The sequence below is a fragment of the Sinohyriopsis cumingii genome, chromosome 5 (assembly GCF_028554795.1).
Source record: "Sinohyriopsis cumingii isolate HCF-2022 chromosome 5, ASM2855479v2, whole genome shotgun sequence".
In the NCBI taxonomy this organism is placed as follows: Eukaryota; Metazoa; Mollusca; class Bivalvia; order Unionida; family Unionidae; genus Sinohyriopsis; species Sinohyriopsis cumingii.
The window spans coordinates 52,750,537-52,774,672 of NC_142965.1; the positions used below are offsets into that span (position 1 = coordinate 52,750,537).

Consider the following 24,136-nt stretch of genomic DNA (forward strand, 5'->3'; position numbering starts at 1 on the left):
CTACATCAGCCCACGTTTGCTCTGTCCAAGTATTACACACGCTGCATGGTATAGATGATGTACACTTGGTACATACAATACAAGAGTCATGGTTGTCTTCTTTTGCTTTGAACTTTTTGCATTTCATGCATTTGGTTGATATTTCTACTGAAACGACACAAGAAAAGAAAACAAAGCACAAATTATCAATTCAGCATGCTATTAATTCGCTAATACCACAACTGTTACTAACGGAGTAAGCAAAATTAGTCAGTGTTGCGTTAACTCTTAATTGACAAAACGAGTTCCGCGATAGCGTGTGTAATATGGTCTTCAGTAAACGAAATCCGTAAGGGTGACAAAGTCACTCAATTTTGAAAAAAATTGTTAAAATAATGTATACAACCTGTAGAAGAATGATTGTCCAACGCAATAAATCCAAATTTAACTTCGGATGGTCCAATTTAACACTAAGATGGCTTGGATTGTTTGGAGGTATAATGTACGTGTTATCAGTACAAGCGAAGCTTAAAAACTAGTGACACCTGGCGGTGGCAAGGGGAGGTAAGGGGCAAGAGTTATTGCCCTTTGGTCTATATGAGATAGACAGAAAAGACGAATTTTCGTCTTTTAGTAGGGCTGGATGTGAGAGGTAGCAGGCTTATATCCCTAACGTTAATGTCATCGGGGAACGTATTTGAAGGAGAAAAGAAAATTTGATGCCACCATTTTTTTGACTGGTGATGAAGAAGATAGTACCCAAACATCTGGTCACATAGATCTACTCCCTTCATGTTTTCTGGTAATTTGATAGCATTTGGGGAACTTCAACCTGTTGCTAAAAAGCCATACCAGAACGTCTGTTTACAAAGACATGATGATGGGTCATGAAAATTTGACAAGACAAAAACAGCTTTTGTATCTTGCCAAACACAAAATGTAAGTTCATCCTTCTGTGTGACTTTGTATTCATGTTTCTTCCATTTCACTTGTTTTGGCAGCAACACTTTTGGCAACCCCTTGCTGTTGTTATGGACTGTTCCACAGGCCATCACCCCTCTAGTATGCAAGTCTCTCAATACATCTGTGCTTGTGTAAAAGCTGTCTTCCCTCTGGCTGAGGCTCTGCAGCTTGTTCTTCGTTGTCATGGAGATGCAAGTATCTCCAAATCAGATCAAATCTGGTCATGAGACATCATTTTATTGAAGGATGTGACAAATGTATACTTGTTTTATCACCAATAATTATGTCTTGATGGAAGACGAATTATTCCCATGGCAAAACATAAGCCTTCATTGTGGGAATATCGACTGGCATCCATCTTGGTGACTTTGGTTGGGGGGATTTTTTTCTGTGCTCCTGTTCAGCATAAGTTTGTTTTTCCAGATTAAATCATCCCAAAGTAACTCAAAGTAATGTTGTGCATCGGCTTCTTCTGGGTGTTGAACAGTTGCCTCATCTATCAATTTAAATTGTAGCTTTAACAAAGGTCAAAAATCATCCCGTACCCATTACTCTTTAAAGCCTTCAAAGTCAGCTTCATTCTCCGAATCAATGTCAAAAAGTGCATGAAACCATGCATCATCTCTTTCATCAACTTGATTCAATTCTAACCCATTTAAGTCAATATTATCATCAGAATCATCCAAATCGTCAACTTTAGTGTTGCTACCCTCGCTATCAACATCCATGTTTACATCTGAGTTGTCATCCATCATTTTATCAATCGATTTTCAAGCCAACAATTTCTTTTCCATGTTTTTTTAAAATTTCACTGTGCATGCATGCTTTAACCATTTCCGATGTTGGTAAAGAAGTACACAAATATTTATGATGTATAACATGTTTCTAGAGACACTACACAAATACGTAGCAGAGTATGACCGTAGTCGTATTCAGGATAAAATGGGGTACTACGACCACAGGTGTATTCAGGATAGAATGAGGTATTAAGACCATAGTCGTATTCAGGATAGCATGGGGTAAAACAATTTATACAATATGTCACATGTACTAAGAAAACATTCTGTAAAATTTATCTTCATGACCTATCTTAAAATTCACCTGAAACTGTGAAGAAAGTGATGAAAAAAGACAAATTAATCAACTTGTCCTTCAATTTTGCAAAATTCGCCAATGAACAGTTGCAGAAATCTGAGACATCTTTAGGTCTCCCATCTAGTATATAAAATACATTATTATCAAAATCCCATGTCACACATTTATTTGTTGTCACATAATTTTCCCTGCAAAAAGAATTTTAACAAAATGTCTCTATCAACGTTCTCCATTGTAAAGGCACTAATGGAACTGCTACAAAGCCATTTACTTACTTATCTTCAATTTCCAACCTGTATGGCAATTCGGCCATGTATGTAAAATAATATAAACACTATGACTGCAGTGATGTGAACTGAATGCTGCCCTCCAGTCGAGCTTTATATACTCTGACCATAATCCTTAACTCCTGTGACCTGATATGAAACACAGGCTCTAGATACCAAAAGATATTATGGGAGATGATCAGCTGATAATGAAAGATGAGATGCCTTGTGACTGATTACATTTAAAGAAAACTTTAACCTACATCTTTAGCACTCATACATAGTAACTACAAACATTTATAATCAGTAACTTGTGTGAATTGCAAATTAATAACAATTACTGGACATTAATTACAAATTTGATTTTGCAAATTGACAAGCATATATTTTGAGTGGACTGTACAAGGTGAGGCCCTGTAAGGGAAATAAAAATAAAGCTTGACACATCTACAATCAAGGCTTGTTATAATATCTGAAGCGCCCTATTTATTATTATTTTCAAAGTTCAGTTTTGACTGAGGCATAGCAGACTGGACAGAACCCTAAGTCCTGCACACAAACATCACAACACACCAAATGACCACAAGGTAAGACTCTCTGTTCTCCATTTCTCTCCTTGCAGATCCTGCATACATTTTGATCTCGTAGCAACATGTACTCTTTTCTCAAAGACTTCTCATCTGAAAATATAACAGAAAAGTCATGAACTTTCTATGCCAGCAATGGTACTCGTAGGTACCATTTTAATATCTTACTGAATTGCTCAACTGAATGATTTCAGAATACTTTTGCAAATATGATGACATGCTGAACAAATGTTTTTAAACTATGTTGTATACAAACATCACTGATGAATATATACACAGAATATTAGGCACATACATTTATATGAAAATATTTTTGTCACAGAATTGTGTGTACTTAATGTAAATACATTATACAAGAACGAAAATGTACTGAGGTCTCATTAATGCATACATTTTTGGAATAAAAAACAACACAAACGCCAACAATATTGGGCAACTAGTTTTGCATTTACTATATGCTTCTTCAGGCACAAAATGTTTTGAAAGCAACTGATGACATTTAACATAACCTTCTTTAACATAATCTTTCTAATTTTCCACTGCATCATGAAAATTATGCTAAAGTTGAAAGTCAATTAAAAATTGAAAAATACTACAAACAAAATAATGAAGATCTGTCATTAAAAATAGAATAGAAAACTTCCACATGCAATAATGAGAAAGCTAGGAATAATAATTCTGTATATGAAGAATTTTATACATTCCCTCTTAAAATATGCAGACCTCAATTCTACATATTACCCAATATATATATATATATATATATATATATATATATATATATATCGGGTTATAATTCATACACTGAAAACCTATCCATATTTACTGATAGTGTTTCATAACATTTAATGAAATCACTTCCTTCATACATTAAAGATACTACTAATTTCATTAAAAAGTTGAAGTCTATTCGACAGCTATCTGATAACTCAATCCTGGTATCATTAGATGTAACATCACTATACACCAACATAATGCATACAGATGGTAAAGAAGGGTGTAAATATCTTCTTCATAATAATCCTTATAATAGTACACTATCTAGTGAAGATATTTGTAAAATAATAAAACTTAAATTGGAAAATAATTATTTCTAATTTAATAATACAAATTATATCCACATAATGGGTAAGGCAATGGGTAATCCTATGGCTCCTTCATATGCATCAATTTTCATGGGTAAATTAGAAAAACATTTTCTTCAAAACAAAAAATTTAATCCAACAGTTTGGTTTAGATTTTTAGATGACATCTTTATGATCTGGAACCATTCATCAGAAGAACTGAAAAAATTCACTGAACATTTCACCCAACGATTAAATTTACTTATACAGTGGCCCCCCTCATATAAAGCCACCCCTTCTGTACCAGGAAAGTGGCCTTATAAGATGGGTGGCCTTTCCAGAGGGGCACTATAGTTGTGAGATGTGTACATATATGTTTATATAGCAGGAAAGCTACATATAACTTAAAACAGTTATTATCTTCATTTTAAAGTAGCATTAATTATTAAAATGTTCTTGTCTTAAAAACAGAATACAGTGTGACCCCGCTATAACATGGTAGTTGGGAGCCATAAAACACGACCGCGTTATATACTGAACCGTGTTATATGCAACCAAGTCAGTTAGCTGAAGAAAATGTACCCGCCCCACAACAACAAAAAATGGGTGTGGGGGTGTGAGGATAATAAATGCGGGCGGTAAAATATGTGCTTCGTCAGCACAGTTACCATCTTGAATTGATGCATATTAAATGAGAAATACACCTGTAGTGAAAACAGAGAAGACATAATATAATAGTTTACTTTATTTAGAGAACCATGAATTGGTACATATACGTGAATCCTGTTTATATATAAATGTCTAATGTATAGCATGAATAGAGTATCAACACCATGTACTCACCTGCAAACCTCATCATATACATTGAATCCACAATACAAGTGATTCCATCGAAAATATGCGCACACAGATTTAAAATATTCATTTATTTTGTAACAGGTCATATTCATCTGAATTCAGTAAAAAAACATAGCACAATCACGTAACGAATGAAGTACGTTCCAAATCGGTAAAAGTTAGTTTGCGTTTTAAGCCGCGGTTGGCATAAACTTTTTCCCTACAAAAAGGAAACTTTCACAGGACAGTTAACGTGTTCCAGTCACGTTGGAAAATGCAAAAATCCATCAGATTCCATCACTTTTATTTAAGTTTGGTACTGACTTTCTTTGAAGAAAAGCTTTTTGCTGTTATTGAAAGATTGTAGTCAGCTTTCTTTGATGAAGGGTGCATGCGCTATTGAAGTCACCGCTAAAACACAGCTTTGGAGAACCAATCGAATGCCCATTTCTTATTGTGGCTGCAACATCAAATAACTGTATTACATGATTGAGACTGGTATTTTTTTCCATTTGCTGAGTACGTTTTCATAACACTTGGTGCTTCAAAGGTAATCAGTTTCTTTTGAAATTTCAGCAAACTACTTTACCTGGGTACATTTTTAAAAGGAACTGGCCGTCATTTAGACTATTCTAGTTACCATCCCTCCATGCCTACAGAATAAACCAATAAGTAATATGTATTTTTTTTTTACATTTGTAGCAGCGTGATGCTGCCTTCCATGCATGCATCTGAAAATTAACAAAGAGTCAACGGACGATAGAAACGTAGGTTTTCTGATGACAGGGATTATTACAGAAAAAGTGAGCATCCTGAAGGATTTAATTCTGAGTGAAACGAAGAGGAATTTTACTTACCGTCCACATACAAATGTCAGTCTTTGTAAATATATTAATTACTAGCAAGTGGCCAAAAATCCGATGAAAGATAGATTACAAGACAATGCCTCGTCCGGTTGATCTCTGTTACTAGAAATGTCAAAAAAGCGGATATTTCACAACATACAGAACTCATGCTAGATGTCAGGATAAGCGGATTATGATATAAGAATGCACTGTTTAGATGGCTTGTCAGTATGGACAAAGAATTTGTTTATGTAACAATAGATACATTTCAGTGCATTTTATATCCAGTTTGCAGCTTCCTTTCATGGTGCCTCTGAATTTCTGCAATCCAAACCAATGGTTGTACATAAAAGTTTAAACAGCCAAAAATGTCGCCAACAAATAAAAAACCCACATGGTATGTTTTGCAGCCAGTAAGGAAAAACAATCCAAGTTTGCGACATTGGCAAAGACATACGCGATCCAGAAATAAACTTTTTATGCGACTTTTCTTCTTCTTACTTTTAAGAAGAAAAAAAAAATACTTTTTCATGTATGGGAAAAATACTTTTTCGTGTACGAGAAAAATACAGATAAAATTTCAGGAGCCAAGATACAATCGTCTTGTATTATTCATACTGCGATCTCTTCCCCAAAATGATAAGCAACTTTTCACGTTTTTTTTCGTACTTGTTAAGAATTTTTTTGTGCACAAGAAAAATACATGTATATGAAATTTTGGGAGCCATGCCACGACCGTGTTATATCCGAATTCACGTTATAACGGAGCGCGCTATAGCGGGGTCACACTGTATTTCAAGGTAACATAAATTAATAGCTCACATTCTTAGGCGTGAAATGTGAGTGAGGTGATGTTGGCATGCGCATTAAAAAACCATTCAAAAACGTTATTTTGAGTCTTGGTACATATACTGTTTCATATTTAAAATAAAACTCTTTCCACTTAATCCATTTTCCCACTGCTACTGAATGTTCTCCTTATTTTTTACACTCTTTTTTATTTGGGTCTTCCCAACATACATTTCTCAGCATGTAAACTCTCCACACTGTCATCAAGTCAAATAACTTTTATTATTCTTCTAAAGTATTATTTCTTCATTTATGTGATGACATGTTAAAGTTTTGTAATGATTTATTCATATGTGGCTAATCGTACAATATTGCAATTTAATTTTGCAGACAAAACATTTGAAAATAAAATGCCTTATTATACAGGAAGTGATACATGAACTGTCAGGTGATATTTTGGTCTTTGTCTGGTACCCTATTTTGTTTAATGTTAATTGTTTCTGTGTGTGTGTGAATCCACAAAATCTATTTTTAGTCTATCTGATCATGTTGTGATCTTGGCAATTACGTCAGTTGTAATTGTCAATTAAAAAAAAATCTGCTTTGTCAAGCCCAAAGCTCTATCAAAACACTGCTGAGCACATTTCCTGCAAATGTCAGCATTCACGATATAATAATAACCTTAGTGGTACATATACTTTAGCCAACATTTCTTTCAGTAACGAAAACCTGACATCCACAAACATACATCAGTAAAGATAATTGGATTACTTACCTCACCTATTTTAAAAACTGGTTCTGGAGAAATTAATAATCAAATGTGGCCTTTTGTGAGGGGTCAATTTTACATTTGAGCACTAATATGGTGTCTGCTGGTCACATTAGCTGGGTGGCCTTTCTTGAGGGGTACATGTGATTTATTTTATAACTGTAAAAAATATGCAATATGTTGGACAAACACTTCAACAAGTTTTTAAGAGAATGATTCATCATTACTTTCACATAAAAATTATAGAGATCCTCAGTTCTCCTCTAATATTTCAACATATTTTAAAACAAATACTCGCTCTCTTCTTGATTCTTCTTTCATGCCAATAAATATTGTGCATAGAGACATGAACAGATTGAAAAGGAAAGTTACTGAATTAATAACTTAGATACTTTCTATCATAGTGGTCTTAATACCAAGGCACTATATAAAATTATATAACATTAAAATAAAAACATTGATATGTTGTATATCCTTTATAAAATATAATTGTCTGTATGACTGTTTGTCTCTATTATTTTACTGTTACTGCATACAGCATTACCAGAGGGTGTATTTTTTTGTTTTCTTCATCTTCAGCTACTTCAAAATAATCAGCTTGGTTCATGAAATGTTGCAGCATGAACAATGTGTTTGCAGTGAGAAAGCCAAGTACCCCAGTTCCTGGGCTCTTAATTTTCATCTACAACCAGGATACTTATAGAGCAAACTGTCATTGTTTTATCACTGTGACAATACAAGTTTTGTCAAGAGAGTTATCTGTGTTTGTCTACAACCAGGACACTTATAGAGCAAACTGTCATTGTTTTATCACTGTGACAATACAAGTTTTGTCAAGAGAGTTATCTGTGTTTGTCTACAACCAGGACACTTATAGAGCAAACTGTCATTGTTTTATCACTGTGACAATACAAGTTTTGTCAAGAGAGTTACCTGTGTTTGTCTACAACCAGGATACTTATAGAGCAAACTGTCATTGTTTTATCACTGTGACAATACAAGTTTTGTCAAGAGAGTTATCTGTGTTTGTCTACAACCAGGACACTTATAGAGCAAACTGTCATTGTTTTATCACTGTGACAATACAAGTTTTGTCAAGAGAGTTACCTGTGTTTGTCTACAACCAGGATACTTATAGAGCAAACTGTCATTGTTTTATCACTGTGACAATACAAGTTTTGTCAAGAGAGTTATCTGTGTTTGTCTACAACCAGGACACTTATAGAGCAAACTGTCATTGTTTTATCACTGTGACAATACAAGTTTTGTCAAGAGAGTTATCTGTGTTTGTCTACAACCAGGATACTTATAGAGCAAACTGTCATTGTTTTATCACTGTGACAATACAAGTTTTGTCAAGAGAGTTACCTGTGTTTGTCTACAACCAGGACACTTATAGAGCAAACTGTCATTGTTTTATCACAATACAAGTTTTGTCAGAAGAGTTATCTTCAGCTGTAGAGGTAGGTGAAATATAAAACTGCAGTCTTTTTTTCGCTATCCGTATTACGTGATAGAATTGTTTCATATACTTGATGTTCCTGTATATAATCTAAATTTTACAGATAGTCAGACCTATGTCACATAAAACCATGCTATCAGATAGATTATAGTCTGTTTCATGTTTACTATTTTAATTCAGTTAAAGGTTCCAAGCACTGAATGATGAGTAATGTTTGTGTTCTTATAATTCGGTGAGATTGTTCTTGTCAGACACAGGCTCGCGTATGAAAATGGTTGTCATAATCTGTAATGAGGCCAATTCATGTACACACATTTAATGCATATTTGACCTGGTACTCCCCTAACTGTATTGCTAGCCACATGTCTACCCAAATCTCACAACCTACATGTCCATGACAACATAGGTCTAGTTTTAATGTGATACCAACAAAAATTCTTTTCCAATGTTGTATACAACAAATTGAAAATATTAAATGAAAGTCACATAATCTCTTTAAAAAAAAAGAAATCTAATGTAATTCTCAGCATACTTATTCCAAGAACAACTACAAGTAATCTGAGAAAAATAGACTCGCCAAGCAGAAAGCATATGTTTCTGGCCACTGTTCTCAGAATAAACATTTCCTGAATTGTGTCTTTTAAGTTTTGACCAACATTACAGGTTCTTCATTTGGTATTTTCAGATATTTTGTACAACATTGGAAATGGCATTTAGTTGGTATGACATCACTGTTGAACTTAACATGTCATGAGTATCACGGAATTGTGTATGAGTTATATCAATATGTATATGTGATCAAAAATGTACTCGGGTTTCGTTGCTGCGTACAGCATCACCCGAGGGTGGTATATTTTTTCAGCTCTAGTTATTTCGAAATACTGAGCAAAACTCAACCCATGCTGCATGTACAAATTGCCTGCAGCGAAAACCTAAGTACCTAGCTGCGCATATCTGTCACAGCTAGTATACATATAGAGCAAATTCTCTATAAACGAATTACATTATGATGAGTCTTGTTAGGAAGCTTACCTCTTTACGGGAGCAAGTCTCCAGCTGTAGAGGCAATGAAATTTAAGTATTCTTTATTACTATTCATTTTATATGACAGAATTGTTTCATACTTTGGATATTTTAGAATTTATTCTAAATTCTAGAGAGAGTCAATACCTAGGTTATACAACGCCATATTAGAAATACTATAGTCTGGTTTGAGTTAGCTATTTGTTGTAACTGAACAGACAAATTGAATTTAATTATACGCTGCATGCATTGAACGATTAATGTAATGGGTAACGAATTCATGTGCGCACATGCACAACATATATCAATGCAGAAGTACTTAACCGTGTCATATGTACTACACGGTTTAGTTGTTATAATTTTAGCTGCCTTATACATGGTTTGATGTGGAGTCACAGAACTCTGTGTGGTTTCTTGTGATGTGTACGCTGTGTCTGGTGACGTTGGTTCGGATGCGAGGGACCAAGGCTTCGTGATTATCGGGTCTGTGTTAAATGTGAGGGCTCTCAAGAGATCCTTCAACAGACTGAGAGGGGCGGACCATGTGTGGCGCTTCTCTGACCACTGACTAGAGCGAGTGGAACTGGAGATACATCTTGGACATCAAATGGGTGCCACGATAGTTATATATATTGTGTGTTCCATGTTGTTATTTTCACTATTGCTATCTGAGCAAATTTACATGCATTCCCATTTCAATATCGTTGTATGAATGATACATTCAAATTTACATTCATTCCCATTTCAATATCGTTATATGAACAATAAATTCATAATTACATGCATTCCCATTTCAATATCATTATATGAGTGATAGATTCATAAATTTATAATATCCCTTGGTGTTTAATAAGACCTTGTTTATACTGGGGTGTAGATCATATACTTTTATTTTGTTGATTGGTGATAGGACTTAATTCACGTTTGTTTGAAATTCCATTCGTTAACTTCATGTTTAAGTTTTCTCGTTGAGTTACTTGTTGTTGATAGTTCCATGTTAGGAACTTTATAATTTTCCTTATCTTTTTTGTTTATAATGATGTCAGATTTGTTAATATTTAATTTGCATTTATAAATAAACATCTTATTAATGTAGTTGCTTTGGGGGTCTTCACTAATCCAATCCCAACCCGGCTTCATCTTGTGACAATGAGCAAGTTTGCAAGAGTTGGGTAGTCACATGATAAGCAATGCAAATGGCGAGTGCCAGATCAAATTTCATCAAAACTGCACTTTTATTAAATCTGTTAGTGGAATAAACACATAAAAAATTAAATGCTCACAATTTCTGAAGAAAACAAATTCTCTTCCCAAGAATTTGATACAGGTATGGCTCAAATTAATGTCACCAGTAAGCAGCTATTGAACTTTTCAATAGGCAAAGCATTCTAAACCCATTCCCCAATATAAATATCCAAATATCCAAAATAAGATGGGAAGTATCAGATGAAACTCAGACTAGGTCAAATGCCCAAGGCTGTTTTTCATCACATGGCTCTGCTATGCCAGTTTTGGTTCAATATCAATTGCATCATATACTGAAAATCACCACCAGACGTAAATTAAAAATCATTTTTGGACCACATCAAGCATATTTTACAATCTGATTAAAATCATATCCCCACTGTTTTGGGTGTAGATCTGACAGTGACCGCTTAAGGGTCTCATTCTGGTGACTTATGTTATTATCATAATCGCTAATTTTATCAGCCAATCAGATGAAGTATTATATCTTTGCACTTGGGAGACAGAGCAGCGTGACTAAAACACATCAATAAGTTCTGAACAATTTGATTCACTTTCAGATTTTTGAAAGCTGCATTCCCATTAGTTAGTTCAAAGGTCATCAGAACATGACCCCTAAATGGTCGCTGTCAGATCTTCACCTTGGACAGTGGAGACCTGATTTTAATCAGATTGGAATATTTACGAAATTTGAAAACATGCACCATGTATGCTATTTTAACTGAACTACTGTCCAAACCTCCCACATCATAATATCCTGAATAACTCTTTTAAGTTGAAATATATGCCACTGACTTAAAAACGATATCTAAAATAAGAAAGCTCACTATCCTGACAATAAAAATGTTCACACCTTGCAACCTTTACATGTGGTTAATAAACAACTAGATTACTTTTGATTTTTAATGTCCCTGTATAACCCTTGCTATTTCTATCCATCTGCCATCAATTTCATTTTGAAAGACATCTCTACCTGAAAGCCAGATTAGGAAAATTATAAAATAGCAAATTTTTAGTAAATTATGTTTCTCCGAGAATACTTACCTGATCACATTAACGTTAGGGATATAAGCCTGCAACCTCTCAAATCCAGCCCTACTAAAAGACGAAAATTCGTCTTTTCTGTCTATCTCATATAGACCAAAGGGCAATAACTCTTGCCCCTTACCTCCCCATACCACCGCCAAGTGTCACTAGTTTTTTAAGCTGAGCGATATATATTATACAAGGATGCTCGCATAGCGGGGTGGTTGGGAGGGTTTTTAAGTAATGTGATCAGTTAAGTATTCTCGGAGAAACATAATTTACTAAAAATTTGCTTTCTCCTTCAAATACGTTCCCCGATCACATTAACGTTAGGAGAATAGGTAATAGGAGGAGGGAATGCTGAGCATCCTACCTCCACCCCGGGTACCTTCTAGGGAATGATGGCTGGATTCCCCATTTGAACTATAACCCGTTCTCCTAATTTCATCAGCAACACAGCCTAAGGTCCCGTGATATGTGACCCCTATATACGGTTAAGAAGATAGTTATTGAAATCTTCTCACCTACGAAATTTCACTGGCGAATCCAGCGAAGCTGATAGGCTGTGCTGATTGTTTTAAATGGGTCTGGTGGTCATCTGGGCTGCCGACACTGGACCTACCAGATTCAAGGTTTGCCTCTGCGAAGCCAAATCTCTGAGATAAAAACTGGAGAAGGTTGACTCTGCATGCCAGCCAACAGCTTCTATTATATCTCAGATCAAAACATTGCATTCGAATGCAAGGCTTGCTGAGATTGCTCTAATCTCATGAGCTGTAATCTTCATGAGGCGACTCTGATCTTGTGAGACCTCAGAGTACGCTGAGCATATAAGCCACTTCAGCCATGAAGCTAGGGCTTGAGGGGTGATATCCCATTTACCAGCTTTGACCGGAAGAAAGAGGTGCTTACGTGTGTCCCGACATGCCTCTGTGCGTTTTAAATAGTGTTTGAGTGCACGAACAGGATCTTGCATGGCTGTTACTCTTGACTTATCTATGGAAGAGAGCGAGCGAATGATGATTCTTTGATTGCCAATGGATGGTAATCTATTTTTGGCTATAAAGCCTGGTTGCGTCAGGAGGACCACCGAACCATCTGATCTGAGCTGAAGAAAGTTCGGGTCACTGGAAAGGGCATGTAACTCACTCACCCTGCATGCTGAAGCTAAGGCTATCAAGAAACATGTTTTGTATGATAGTAGCTTTAACGAAGTGTGGGCTAAAGGTTCAAATTTGTCTGAATTGAGCCATGTTAAAACCCAGGACAGATTCCATTTTGGAAACAGGGTGAGGGATTTTGGTCAATTGAAATCAAAATTGGCTAAAAGATCTGATAGATCTTTGTTATGCCCAATATCACATCTACCATGATGGTGGAATGTGTCTGATATCATGGAGCGGTAGACTTTGATAGTAATTGGGGCCAACTGTTTCTCCTCGAAAAGCCAGAGAAAAGAGTCGGCCAGTTTAGGGAGTGAGACACTGTTATTGATATGGCACCAGTCTCTGAAAACACGCCACTTTCCCTCGTAAGCCTTCAGAGTGGAGGGCCTTCTTGCTCTTGAGATTCTCTCCACAATCGAAGGTTTAAATTGTTTGTCTTGCAAGGCTGTCCGGACAATAGCCAAGTGTGAAGAAGAAGACGGTCTGGGCAGGGGTGGAACACCCGTGACCACGGTTGTTTGAGAAGATTTGGGCTGGTTGGAATCTTCCTGGGTAGATCTATCGCTAGATCGAGTAGATCGGTGACCCAGGACTTGTTCCATCTGAGAGGGGCAATCAGAATCATCCGACAGTTCTGACCCCTTAACCTCTGGATTATTTTCAGTACCAAAACCGTGGGAGGGTAGGCGAATGCCCACAACCCCTCCCAGCTGATTGACAGAGCGTCCACGGCCCAAGCCTCTGGGTCTGGAACTGGAGAGACGAAGGTGGGTAACTTGTGATTCCACCTTGTCGCAAAAAGATCGATCATTGGACGCCCCCAAAGTGTGCAAATCCGAAGAAAGACTGATTGATGGAGTGACCATTCCTGGATAGAGTGTAGGCCAAGACATTGAGTCTGCTGGGAATGTGTCTAATTTGTACGTTGATGTGGAGGTTGTCGCACCAACGTAGAAACTGCCAGATCAGAATGCACAGGTCTGGTGATTTGGTGCCCCCTTGTTTGAGGAGGTAAGTCACCACCACAGAGTTGTCTGACATAATGAGGACAGTTTTTCCTGAGAGTTGATCCTTCCAGAAATGAAAGGCATTGATGACAGCCCTCATTTCTAAAAGGTTGATGTGGAGAGGCCTCTCCCCTGGCTCCCACGTGCCACTGACTGTAGCGAAGTCCGGCAACAGGTGGGCACCCCAACCGTAGGTACTGGCGTCGGTACATACCGTTATCTCCGCTTGGGGCATCTCCAGAGGAATCCCCATGGACAGCCAACCGGGGTTGAGCCACTGACGCAGGAATGATCGTATTTCGGGCGTGATCATTGTTTGATTGAGGGGACTTGAAAAGGGGCGCCATTGTGCCAGTAACGTCATTTGTAAGGGATGCATAAAAAGACGGCCAAGCGGGATCAAGTCCGCCGCTGCATTGAATAATCCGAGGAGTTGCAAAAATTCTCTCGTTGGAAATGGACTCGACGAGTTCGACGATCCGGATTACACGAGCGCGAGGAAGCTGTACCAGATTCAGATCGGTGAGAAACTCCATATCCAGATAGACAAAATGCTGGGATGGACGGAGATCGGACTTTTTCCAGTTCACGAGAAAGCCTAGATGATCTAAAAGTGCTAAAAGATCGTTTCTGCCTTTGAACAGAATAGAACTTACCATATGTTTCTGGAGGATGTTGTCCAAGTACACTGCCATCCCTGTAGATGAAGTCGAGCGGAACAGGGTGACGATGCAATCCATAACCTTGGTAAAAGCCCAAGGGCTGATGTTGAGGCCAAAGGGTAGGACCTGGAACTGATAAACCACGTCGTGGTAAGCGAATCGGAGAAAATTGGGATCTATACTGCACATTTGATTGTAAGGATCCCTTGTTCCTGGTCCACCAATCATCCCTCCGCTGTGACAGGGGCTGATTTTTTCTAAATGCCTGCGAGGGTTGGGCGGCGAGTTGGAGGGGCAGTTCCTGAGCTGCCTGCTTCCGAACTTCTTCAATTTTTCCTCCAAAGAGTAAAGGTGACCCAAACAGAGTCATCCGTAAAGCCAGAGTATGATGGGGCTTGAGCGACGTGGACCGCAGACATGCGTCACGTCGTATCAGGTCTAAGTTGGCAGAAGCAGTCAACGCATTAGCCATGGAATGGTGAGCTGCCCTGTTAATAACTCTAGCAATCCGGGCCGTCGCTTCCCAAGCGTGGTCATTGTCAGATTTTCTGCGAGTCAGAAAATGGCTTATGAAGCCAAGTCTAACATTGAAGACGTAGCGACTATGTTCCGGACTAGCTTTGACGTGGCATGGAACATATTTTTGTCCACTCTGTAAAACAGTGGAGCAGACGTGAACTGCTGCCATATTTTTGTCCAGGGCCGGAAGATCCGTACTGAAGGCGTCTGAATGAGTTTTGTACCAGCGACACGAGAACGTCGCTGGTACTTGGCTTTCTGAAAAGAACGCCTTAGCATTGCCCGGATCACCTATTCGTCCTGATAGATGATCATTGATCCCCTTAATTTTTTCCCGACTGGGGAAGGAGCCAGAAGGACGGCGTCTCTTCCTCCCCGTCAAGATCTACAGACTCCTTAACTTTGTAGTCTTGAGTGGCGGTAGGAGGTGGAGGGCATTCTGAAGTTGCCAACACCTTATAAATTTCTTCCACTGCCGCCTTGAAGCCAAACTCAGTCCGTTCCATGGTTGGATCTGTGTACTGCTGATTTGCAGGAGTTTCGTCACCCTCACTGTGTGCCAAGTTGTGTTCTGGAATAGTTTGCATTTCTGTATAGAGCATACCAGGTGGCATAGATGACACGATTCCGTCATCCTTGACACTGTCACTAACTCTCCCTTGTGGATAAGACGTGAACATATGGACGGCCGGCCCTGCCGGCTGGTTTGTCTGGCTTGTGGTCGGCCTGAATGTTGGCGATGGTCCTATCATCGGTACCGGCTGCTCCAATGGCCTGGCTGGACGGACAGATTTCTCACTAAAATCTCTGCCATAGTATTGGTATGTTGCCAGCGGTACAGCTTGACGGACGGATTTATCACTAAGATCCTCATAAATCATATTTGGTCGGACCATTTTAGCAATAGGGTCCCCATGCTGGGACAGCTGGACGGCCGGTGACGTAAAGGTTGTATAATGAAATGGATCCGATGGATCCGGTAAAAAACCCATGCGTCCTGACTTACAGGCCCAAAGGCCATGCTCAGACATGCAGGGGGACTTACGCCCACTGGGCAGCCTAAAATTGGGGAAACATTCCCCCAAAGAGTCAGAAAAAGCTGTGGAAGTGAGTGAGGGAAATAAGGGTAATATCTGGCCTGATGTCAATAGCTGCGTCGTCGTTTCCTGGACCAAATGATGCATCTGTTCAAAGGTGGACTGTTGTACCCTGTCAACTTTATTTTCCTCCATTGCCGCTGATGTTACTGTGGCTGATGGTTGCAAACGACGAACTTTAGGTGGAGGGGGGACCCCAACGTCCCCCACAAGACTCACAATGGAGGCTGTCTTCGGATGTATACTGAGGACATCAATGCTATCTTTCTTCCTTCTGGACTACATCAGCCCACATTTACTCTGTCCAGGTATTACACACGCTGCATGGTATAGATGATGTACATTTGGTACATACATTACAAGAGTCATGGTTGTCTTCTTTTGCTTTGAACTTTTTGCATTTCATGCATTTGGTTGACGTTTCTACTGAAACATCACAAGAAAGAAAACAAAGCACAAATTAGCAATTCAGTATGTTATTAATTCGCTAATACCACAACTGTTACTAATGGAGTAAGCAAAATTAGTCATTGTCGCGTTAACTCTTAATTGACAACACGAGTTCAGCGACAGCATGTGCAACATGGTCTTCAGTAGACGAAATCCATAAGGGTGACAAAGTCACTCAATTTTGAAAAAATTGTTAAAATAATGTATACAACCTGTAGAAGAATGATTGTCCAACGCAATAAATCCAAATTTAACTTCGGATGGTCCAATTTAATGCTAAGATGGCTTGGATTGTTTGGAGGTATAATGTACGTGTTATCAGTACACGCGAAGCTTAAAAACTAGTGACACCTGGCGGTGGCAAGGGGAGGTAAGGGGCAAGAGTTATTGCCCTTTGGTCTATATGAGATAGACAGAAAAGACGAATTTTCATCTTTTAGTAGGGCTGGATGTGAGAGATAGCAGGCTTATATCCCTAACGTTAATGTGATCGGGGAACGTATTTGAAGGAGAAATAAAAATATGTTCTAATTTGCACAACCAATGATTTAAATATAATCTGTATTTTAGTGATATAAGACAATCTTGCATTGATACTGTAGGCTCCTCAAACAATTCAAAGACAGAAATCACATGTTCCAAGGGAAGTAACTCTTGCAGGTATCGCTATTGATGAGATGAATGAAAACGGTCTTTGCACCTGTAATTCCTGCAGCCTCCAGACAAGATGGAAAAGAAACTTGGGATAAATCTGTAAAATGAATGTAAAGAGATACAGATCTTACCCAGCTGAAGCAAACCGGCCAGTTCCAGTCGGGATGAGGATGATGGGCTTTCGGCTGCTTTAGTGTTTTGACTAGCACCATGATTACCAAATGATGGAGATGATAATGTCAAACTGACAGCGCTCTTCATTGGTCTTGAAATATTCTGTCTTCTATGTGGACCCAAGGAAGTCCTTTTTAATTGTGGGTGACCACTACTCTGATCTGACTTTGTTGTTGTCGTTAGTGGTGGTATTCCTGTTGGTAATGGTAGTGGATTGTTGTCCTCACTGACAGGAAACAATCGTCTCATTTCAGTAAGTTGTTCCATAGCAGCACTAGTACTCTGCCTCGAAGGTCTAGACCCTCTCCCTTCATCAGCCAGCAATAACTCTACTGCATGCTCAGTAGTAATTTCTTGTTGTCCTGAAGAGAAGAAATTATGTCATAGTCCAAAATTACACAGCAGCTTAGTTTCATATTTTATTAAATTAAGAAAATAACTCAATCTGGGTTTTTAAACATGCATGCCCATAACAGACCAAATATATCCAAGTCAAAAATCATTTTAAAAAATGAAAGAAAAATAAAAGACAAAACTTTCCATAATGGCATCAAAAATCCAATCAGTCATCAGCATATGCCTATATAGCACACAAAAGATGTACCAAATTTCATTTGTCTACCTCAAGCTGAATTTATGTTTTGTCAAAAGCCAAAGTCAAAAAAGGTAAAACAAAATGTGTAAAAATTAAAATATTGCTGTAAAATGGCATCAAAATCTAATGAGGTCATTTTTACATGAATACAAATATCCCCTCAACATTTTCAATTTGTTTGCCTCGAGTGGTTTGTGCTTAATTGTACAACAAGGTTTTCTAAATAAAAGGTTATTTTCAAACAGTTCAAAAATGTGTAAAGAAATCAGAAAAATTGCTGTTACACAGTAACAGCCTGAAAACTAAATGAGATCACTGACTAATAACAAAGAGAAAGATTGCAAAAGGTCACTGCTCCTAAATTCACAGTTTCTGTGCAACTGCACACAAATGGATTCAGGATGATCATACCAAGATGCACATACATACATATATACAAGAATATGGGTGGGCAGCAGGAAAACAGTATTCCCCTTTCAACTATTAATCCTCACTGGAAGAATCTGCAATCTTCATCAAATTAAATGAAAATTCCATGTTAATTACATTTACAGTAATGCCCACTGTCAGCTTAGAATATAATTCTACATAAAGCTCAAGACCAAACAACAGTTCCCAACTTTAATATATTCTACTTCACAAGGAAGAGAAGAGGGAACATTAACAAAATCATATGTAACTTGGCTATTTTTGCTTTTACTTAAGAAAACTAAACACTGGCAATAAATCATCTTGTTTCTTACATAATACATGTATATTGTGTGTGTGTGTTCTCTTGCATTCATACAAATAACATTTGTCAAGCAAAGTGGAGTTTCTTGATGATTGGCAGTGGTTATCATCCATGTAAAGCATGATTTACACAATATTAGTTCATATGAGGCTGACTTAATAAATTTAAAGAACCTCTTTTTCTCTTGACTTCCACTTCCTGAACTCTTTCCAACTGAAATCCCATCCTGATTAATCTTTTGGCGATGTCATTCCCACATGGATTTTGGAAGTACATTGGATGATCTGGCAGAGACAAAATGTAGAAATGTTATTTTATTTCTGTTGGAACAAGAAAAATATAGAAAAGTTGTTCAAATGTCTCAAAATGTTGATTGTGTTACATTTTGTTAATCTAGACATCTTTTATATCCCAAATCTTCACTGCATTTCAATGCAAGTCTTTCAGAAAAATCCAGAGTTATATATCATAAGAATTTCACGACTTCAGCAGCTAATCCTTGATAATTTTATCCAAACTTAAAAAATTAAATGAACTTTATAAACATTCTAAACACTAATGGAACTTTCTTACAAATAAAACATACAGTATACCCAAGAAGTCAATGCTAAAAAATAAAGCATAAGTTGCTGTGAAACCAGTCATAGTTTGATTTTTATGGCTAGAGAAGCAGTCACATGAAAAGATATGTGAATTATGTAGTTAATTTAACAGCATGTCAGGTACATAAAACTATATAATCAGAATGTTTTTGTCAGTCGTGCCTAAATAATTGAATAGCAAGAAACTGACTGATACCATAAAATGATTATTGAGACAGTTTCAGACATGGACTTTATATGAATAATTGCTTCTCAAGACATATCTGGCTGTCTTGATATTTGCTTTTTGGGATAAGTGACTCATAACCTTGATAAGAAATATAGTGGGGATCATGTCATCTACAGTATATGATCACCAAGTCCACAGAAGTGGCACATGCACAACAACTGACATTCTACTGTATATAAAATACAAAAGTATTTGTGACAACCATAAATATTTCTGCTCTTTTTCATTTGAAAATATGTTAAACACAAGAGTCATTTGGGGATGATGCATTCAACTGGTTCCCCCCCCCCTTTTTTAAATACCCCCGATTTAAGGATCCTGTGGTTCATCATTCTCAATTTCTATACTTCTTATGCTAGTACTGTATGATCTAACACTGTCAGTTTATACAGTAAATATGCTATATTGTTTCTAAAGCAACATACAAGATATTGTGGAGAATTCTGACTGAAAATGCACCTCTAAACAAATTGCTAGACATGTGTATAAAGTTTGGTTGAACTACCTTGAATGGTCTCCGAGTTAAGTTTCAGTAATGTAAAATGCTTACAGATAGACAGACAAGACATTCATAGAGACAGAGTGAACACAGCAATGGCTATATTCCCCATATTGCATACTCAAGTTTGGATAACAAAACAAAACATTTTTAACTTGGATGGAGGTACCTAGCTCATTAACAACAAACGCAAACAGAACAAAAGAAAGATATTTTCTGTCTGATAAATGAGAAAATAACTGTAACAAGATTTCTGAATAAATAAATGTCTTCAAATACAGATGCACCATGTTAACGATCAAATTTGAAAACACAAGTATTGCTAATAATAACATGGGTAATTCTCTTAGTCATATAATTATTCCTCTTTCTACAAACTTAAATACATTATGCTGCCAATATGCTCTCATAGTGGTATGAAAATTTGGTATAATACAGTAAAACCTATCTTGAAAGACAACTGTTATGAAAGACCACTTGTCTTGACAGACCATTATCTTTTGGCAGAAGGGGTTGTCTTTCTGGACAGGTTCACACTTCTACTGAAATTTCATTGAAACATGCTCAACTGTTCTGGCAAGGAATTCAAAAACAAGCCAAAATGTGTACAATTTTGGCTGAGCATGTTCAAGAACAATATTATTCTAAAGCTTTAATAAATGGAACCAGACATTTCTTTTTCAAGAAGTTGAAAAAGCGTAAGTTGATGGATACATCATGGATAGCAGACAATAAACGATGCAGTGGGTAATGGGGAAATAATACAAACCCAGAAGATGATGGGAGATAAATTTTCTTGCATTTTCTGACCTGACTGAGAGCCAGATTCCTGTGATGAATCAGACTCTAAATTGGTGGCTGTTCCAGGCCTTCTTATGGTGGATACAGTGGTAGTACTGCTACTTTCACTTCTCTGAGCATTTTGGATGGCAAGCTGAGTATTGTTGATTAACAAAATAGAATATAATCTAATATGCTTGAAATTATTTGAAACAGACACATCGCAAAACATCTTAAGACTAAACAAAACTATTGGTTTTGAGATTTATCATTTCACCGAGTTGATTTTATTGAAAGAAGGAAAATATGAGTCCAGAAAGAAAATTTGATCAACTGAGGTTTCTCGACAGGAGATGATTCTTTCTTTTTAATGTCAAAGGTAAATGTAATACTGTATGTGTAATCTATATATATGACCTCAAGAAATTTACTGAATAACAGGATTTGTTTGCAGGAATAGAATTATTTTGTCCATAAAAGTAAATTTTTAATCCTGACTAGTTATATTTTACTGGTGGTACATTTAGACAGGTATATAAAATACATTTTTTAAATTTACTTTAGTGACTTCACTCTCAAACTCATGTATGTAAATCACAAAAATTTCTTCACTTCAAATGTCCCTGATAAATGCTATTCGTCATTAACACATTAACCCCTAGCGACGACTTTATGGGGCAGGGGGTAGTAGCCTACTGATGAGCTCTGTAGCGTCATGGTCATGCATGACACACTAAAGTGGGTGGTATTATACAAAGGTAGACATATGTAGCTCTACAATGATACCAAATAATCTGAAATATCTAGTTGCACTACACAATACAGATAGAAAAACCTCATTTTTTGGACCTGACTTTTTTATACCCAAAATTCACCCGTGGTCGGAATCCGATTTTGTGTCCGGATTTTAGACTTTTTGGTCTCAGACCTAAGGCAAACTGGTATGAACTGCAAACAGACAGATGAGCCTTTGCAAAAAGTAGGATAAGATGGGCATCTGGAATAAAGAGTGGTCTCCATACAAAAATAATGTCTCCGTTTAGCAAAAAAAAATATAAAAAAAATATCCAACTTCTATCCTTCTGCTCATGCGTGAGTCAAAGAGCCAATGAAAAACGATGTTTCTAACACAACTAGGCAGTATGTTATTGAAAGATGACCGGGGATTTGGTGTTTTCGAGTCTATTCAGAAATATCTTTCAAAATGTGTTTCCTACTCGATTTTCAGGCAAAAATGACAAAAAGCTCCAGGGGTTAATGTGTTAAAGCTGCAAGTCCCCTATATCAGATCAAGGTCTCATGAAGCTTCTGTAAGCCAGGCACACAATAAATGACTTTAATATATTTTCTAAACCAAGATGCTGCATTAAAGTAACTATTCAATATTTTCCCATACTGTACATAAACAAGTACCTATTCAATATTTTCCCATACTGTACATAAACAAGTAACTATTCAATATTTTCCCATACTGTACATAAACAAGTAACTATTCAATATTTTCCCATACTGTACATAAACAAGTACCTATTCAATATTTTCCCATACTGTACATAAACAAGTAACTATTCAATATTTTCCCATACTGTACATAAACAAGTAACTATTCAATATTTTCCCATACTGTACATAAACAAGTAACTATTCAATATTTTCCCATACTGTACATAAACAAGTAACTATTCAATATTTTCACATACAGTACATAAACAAGTACCTATTCAATATTTTCCCATACTGTACATAAACAAGTAACTATTCAATATTTTCCCATACTGAACATAAACAACTATTCAATATTTTCCCATACTGAACATAAACAATGTCCTATTGTAGTCCAAGATTTGTACATAATATTATTAACCATATCATGTAGGACTACTTATCTTTACACAAAACATTATCTTCGGTGATGCTGTTGGCAGGGATATCAAAATGATATTTTAGAAGAAAGTCTCAATCCAATGAGGGGGCCCTGAGCGGCCGAGTGGTCTAAAGCGCTCTTCTTACGGATCACTGCCATCTCACCTCTGTCTGCGGCGGTTCGAGTCTAAGATTCAGCCAATGTGGGCATGTGAGAAAGCTTGCCAGTAGCTTCTCGTGGGTCGGTGGTTCTTTCCGGGGTTTTCCGGGTTCTTCCTCCACCATTAATACTGGCCGCCATGTATAGCCTATCGTGCTGAAAAATGGCGTTAAACCCCACAACAACAACAACAACAATCCAATGCTGTTGTTGGCAGCTAAGTGGCCAGTGCAGATAACAGAGGACATTGGTTATTTACTGAGTATCAATCTAGGTTTTGATGTCATTGACAAAGAAATAAAATAAAAAAACTGAAAAACTGCTGCTAGAGAGGAGAGATACAATAAAATGTGTAGAATCTAAAGTTGATTCTGTATCAAACATCACAGATCCTCTACTCGAAAGAAAAAGCTGGCTTTTAAAAAACGGTAACAAACAATTACAGAAATACCAATTCTTAACTGATAAAATGCAACAAAAAAACTACTAGTATTTTTACCAAAATGAAAGCTGCATTAGTAACACAGTATAACAGCTCCATTTACGTCACAAGTCATGTGACAAAAAAATGTATGTGTGAATGTGAATGATTTGCATTTATGATGGACAAAGATTTTTAAATCCAACTGTGTGAAGATGAAACTATTTCCTTAAGTCTGAACAGTATGTTTCAGTTTTAATTCAGTGCTGGTGCACAAAACAAATTTTTAAGTTTTTGTTTGGTTGGCAGTTTATAAATACATTGGGTTTTGAATTTTCACTGAAAAATAATCATTGCTCAGTCAGGCAAATTTGCACACATTTTGGCCACTTTCAGGCTTGCAAAAAAATCAGTAACTTTATTTATGCAGTTTAATTTTTGACATGATCATTTCTGTGTCCCCTGTGCAGCCAATTTTGAAAGTCTAACCGTCTTAAAATACAAAATTTCAAACAAAAAAGATAAAAAATCAGCCAATACAATTGCCAGCTGTACAGTATTTCTTAAAAAGAACT

The 24,136-nt window shown here is 36.9% G+C and overlaps 1 protein-coding gene across 1 annotated transcript in view; it reads right to left on the reverse strand.

Moving 5' to 3' along the window:
- Positions 1 to 2,751: 2,751 nt before the first annotated feature.
- The window catches only part of LOC149799171 (uncharacterized), a 100,781-nt gene continuing 79,396 nt past the window's right edge, over positions 2,752 to 24,136 (reverse strand). Inside the window, exons 5-8 of the mRNA XM_089958357.1 lie at positions 21,148 to 21,271; positions 19,181 to 19,291; positions 17,637 to 18,041; positions 2,752 to 2,983 (exon numbers count right to left, since the gene is read on the reverse strand). Of these exons, the coding sequence (XP_089814483.1) occupies positions 2,802 to 2,983; positions 17,637 to 18,041; positions 19,181 to 19,291; positions 21,148 to 21,271 (822 nt within the window). The 3' untranslated portion in view covers positions 2,752 to 2,801. The remainder of the gene's footprint in view (positions 2,984 to 17,636; positions 18,042 to 19,180; positions 19,292 to 21,147; positions 21,272 to 24,136) is intronic.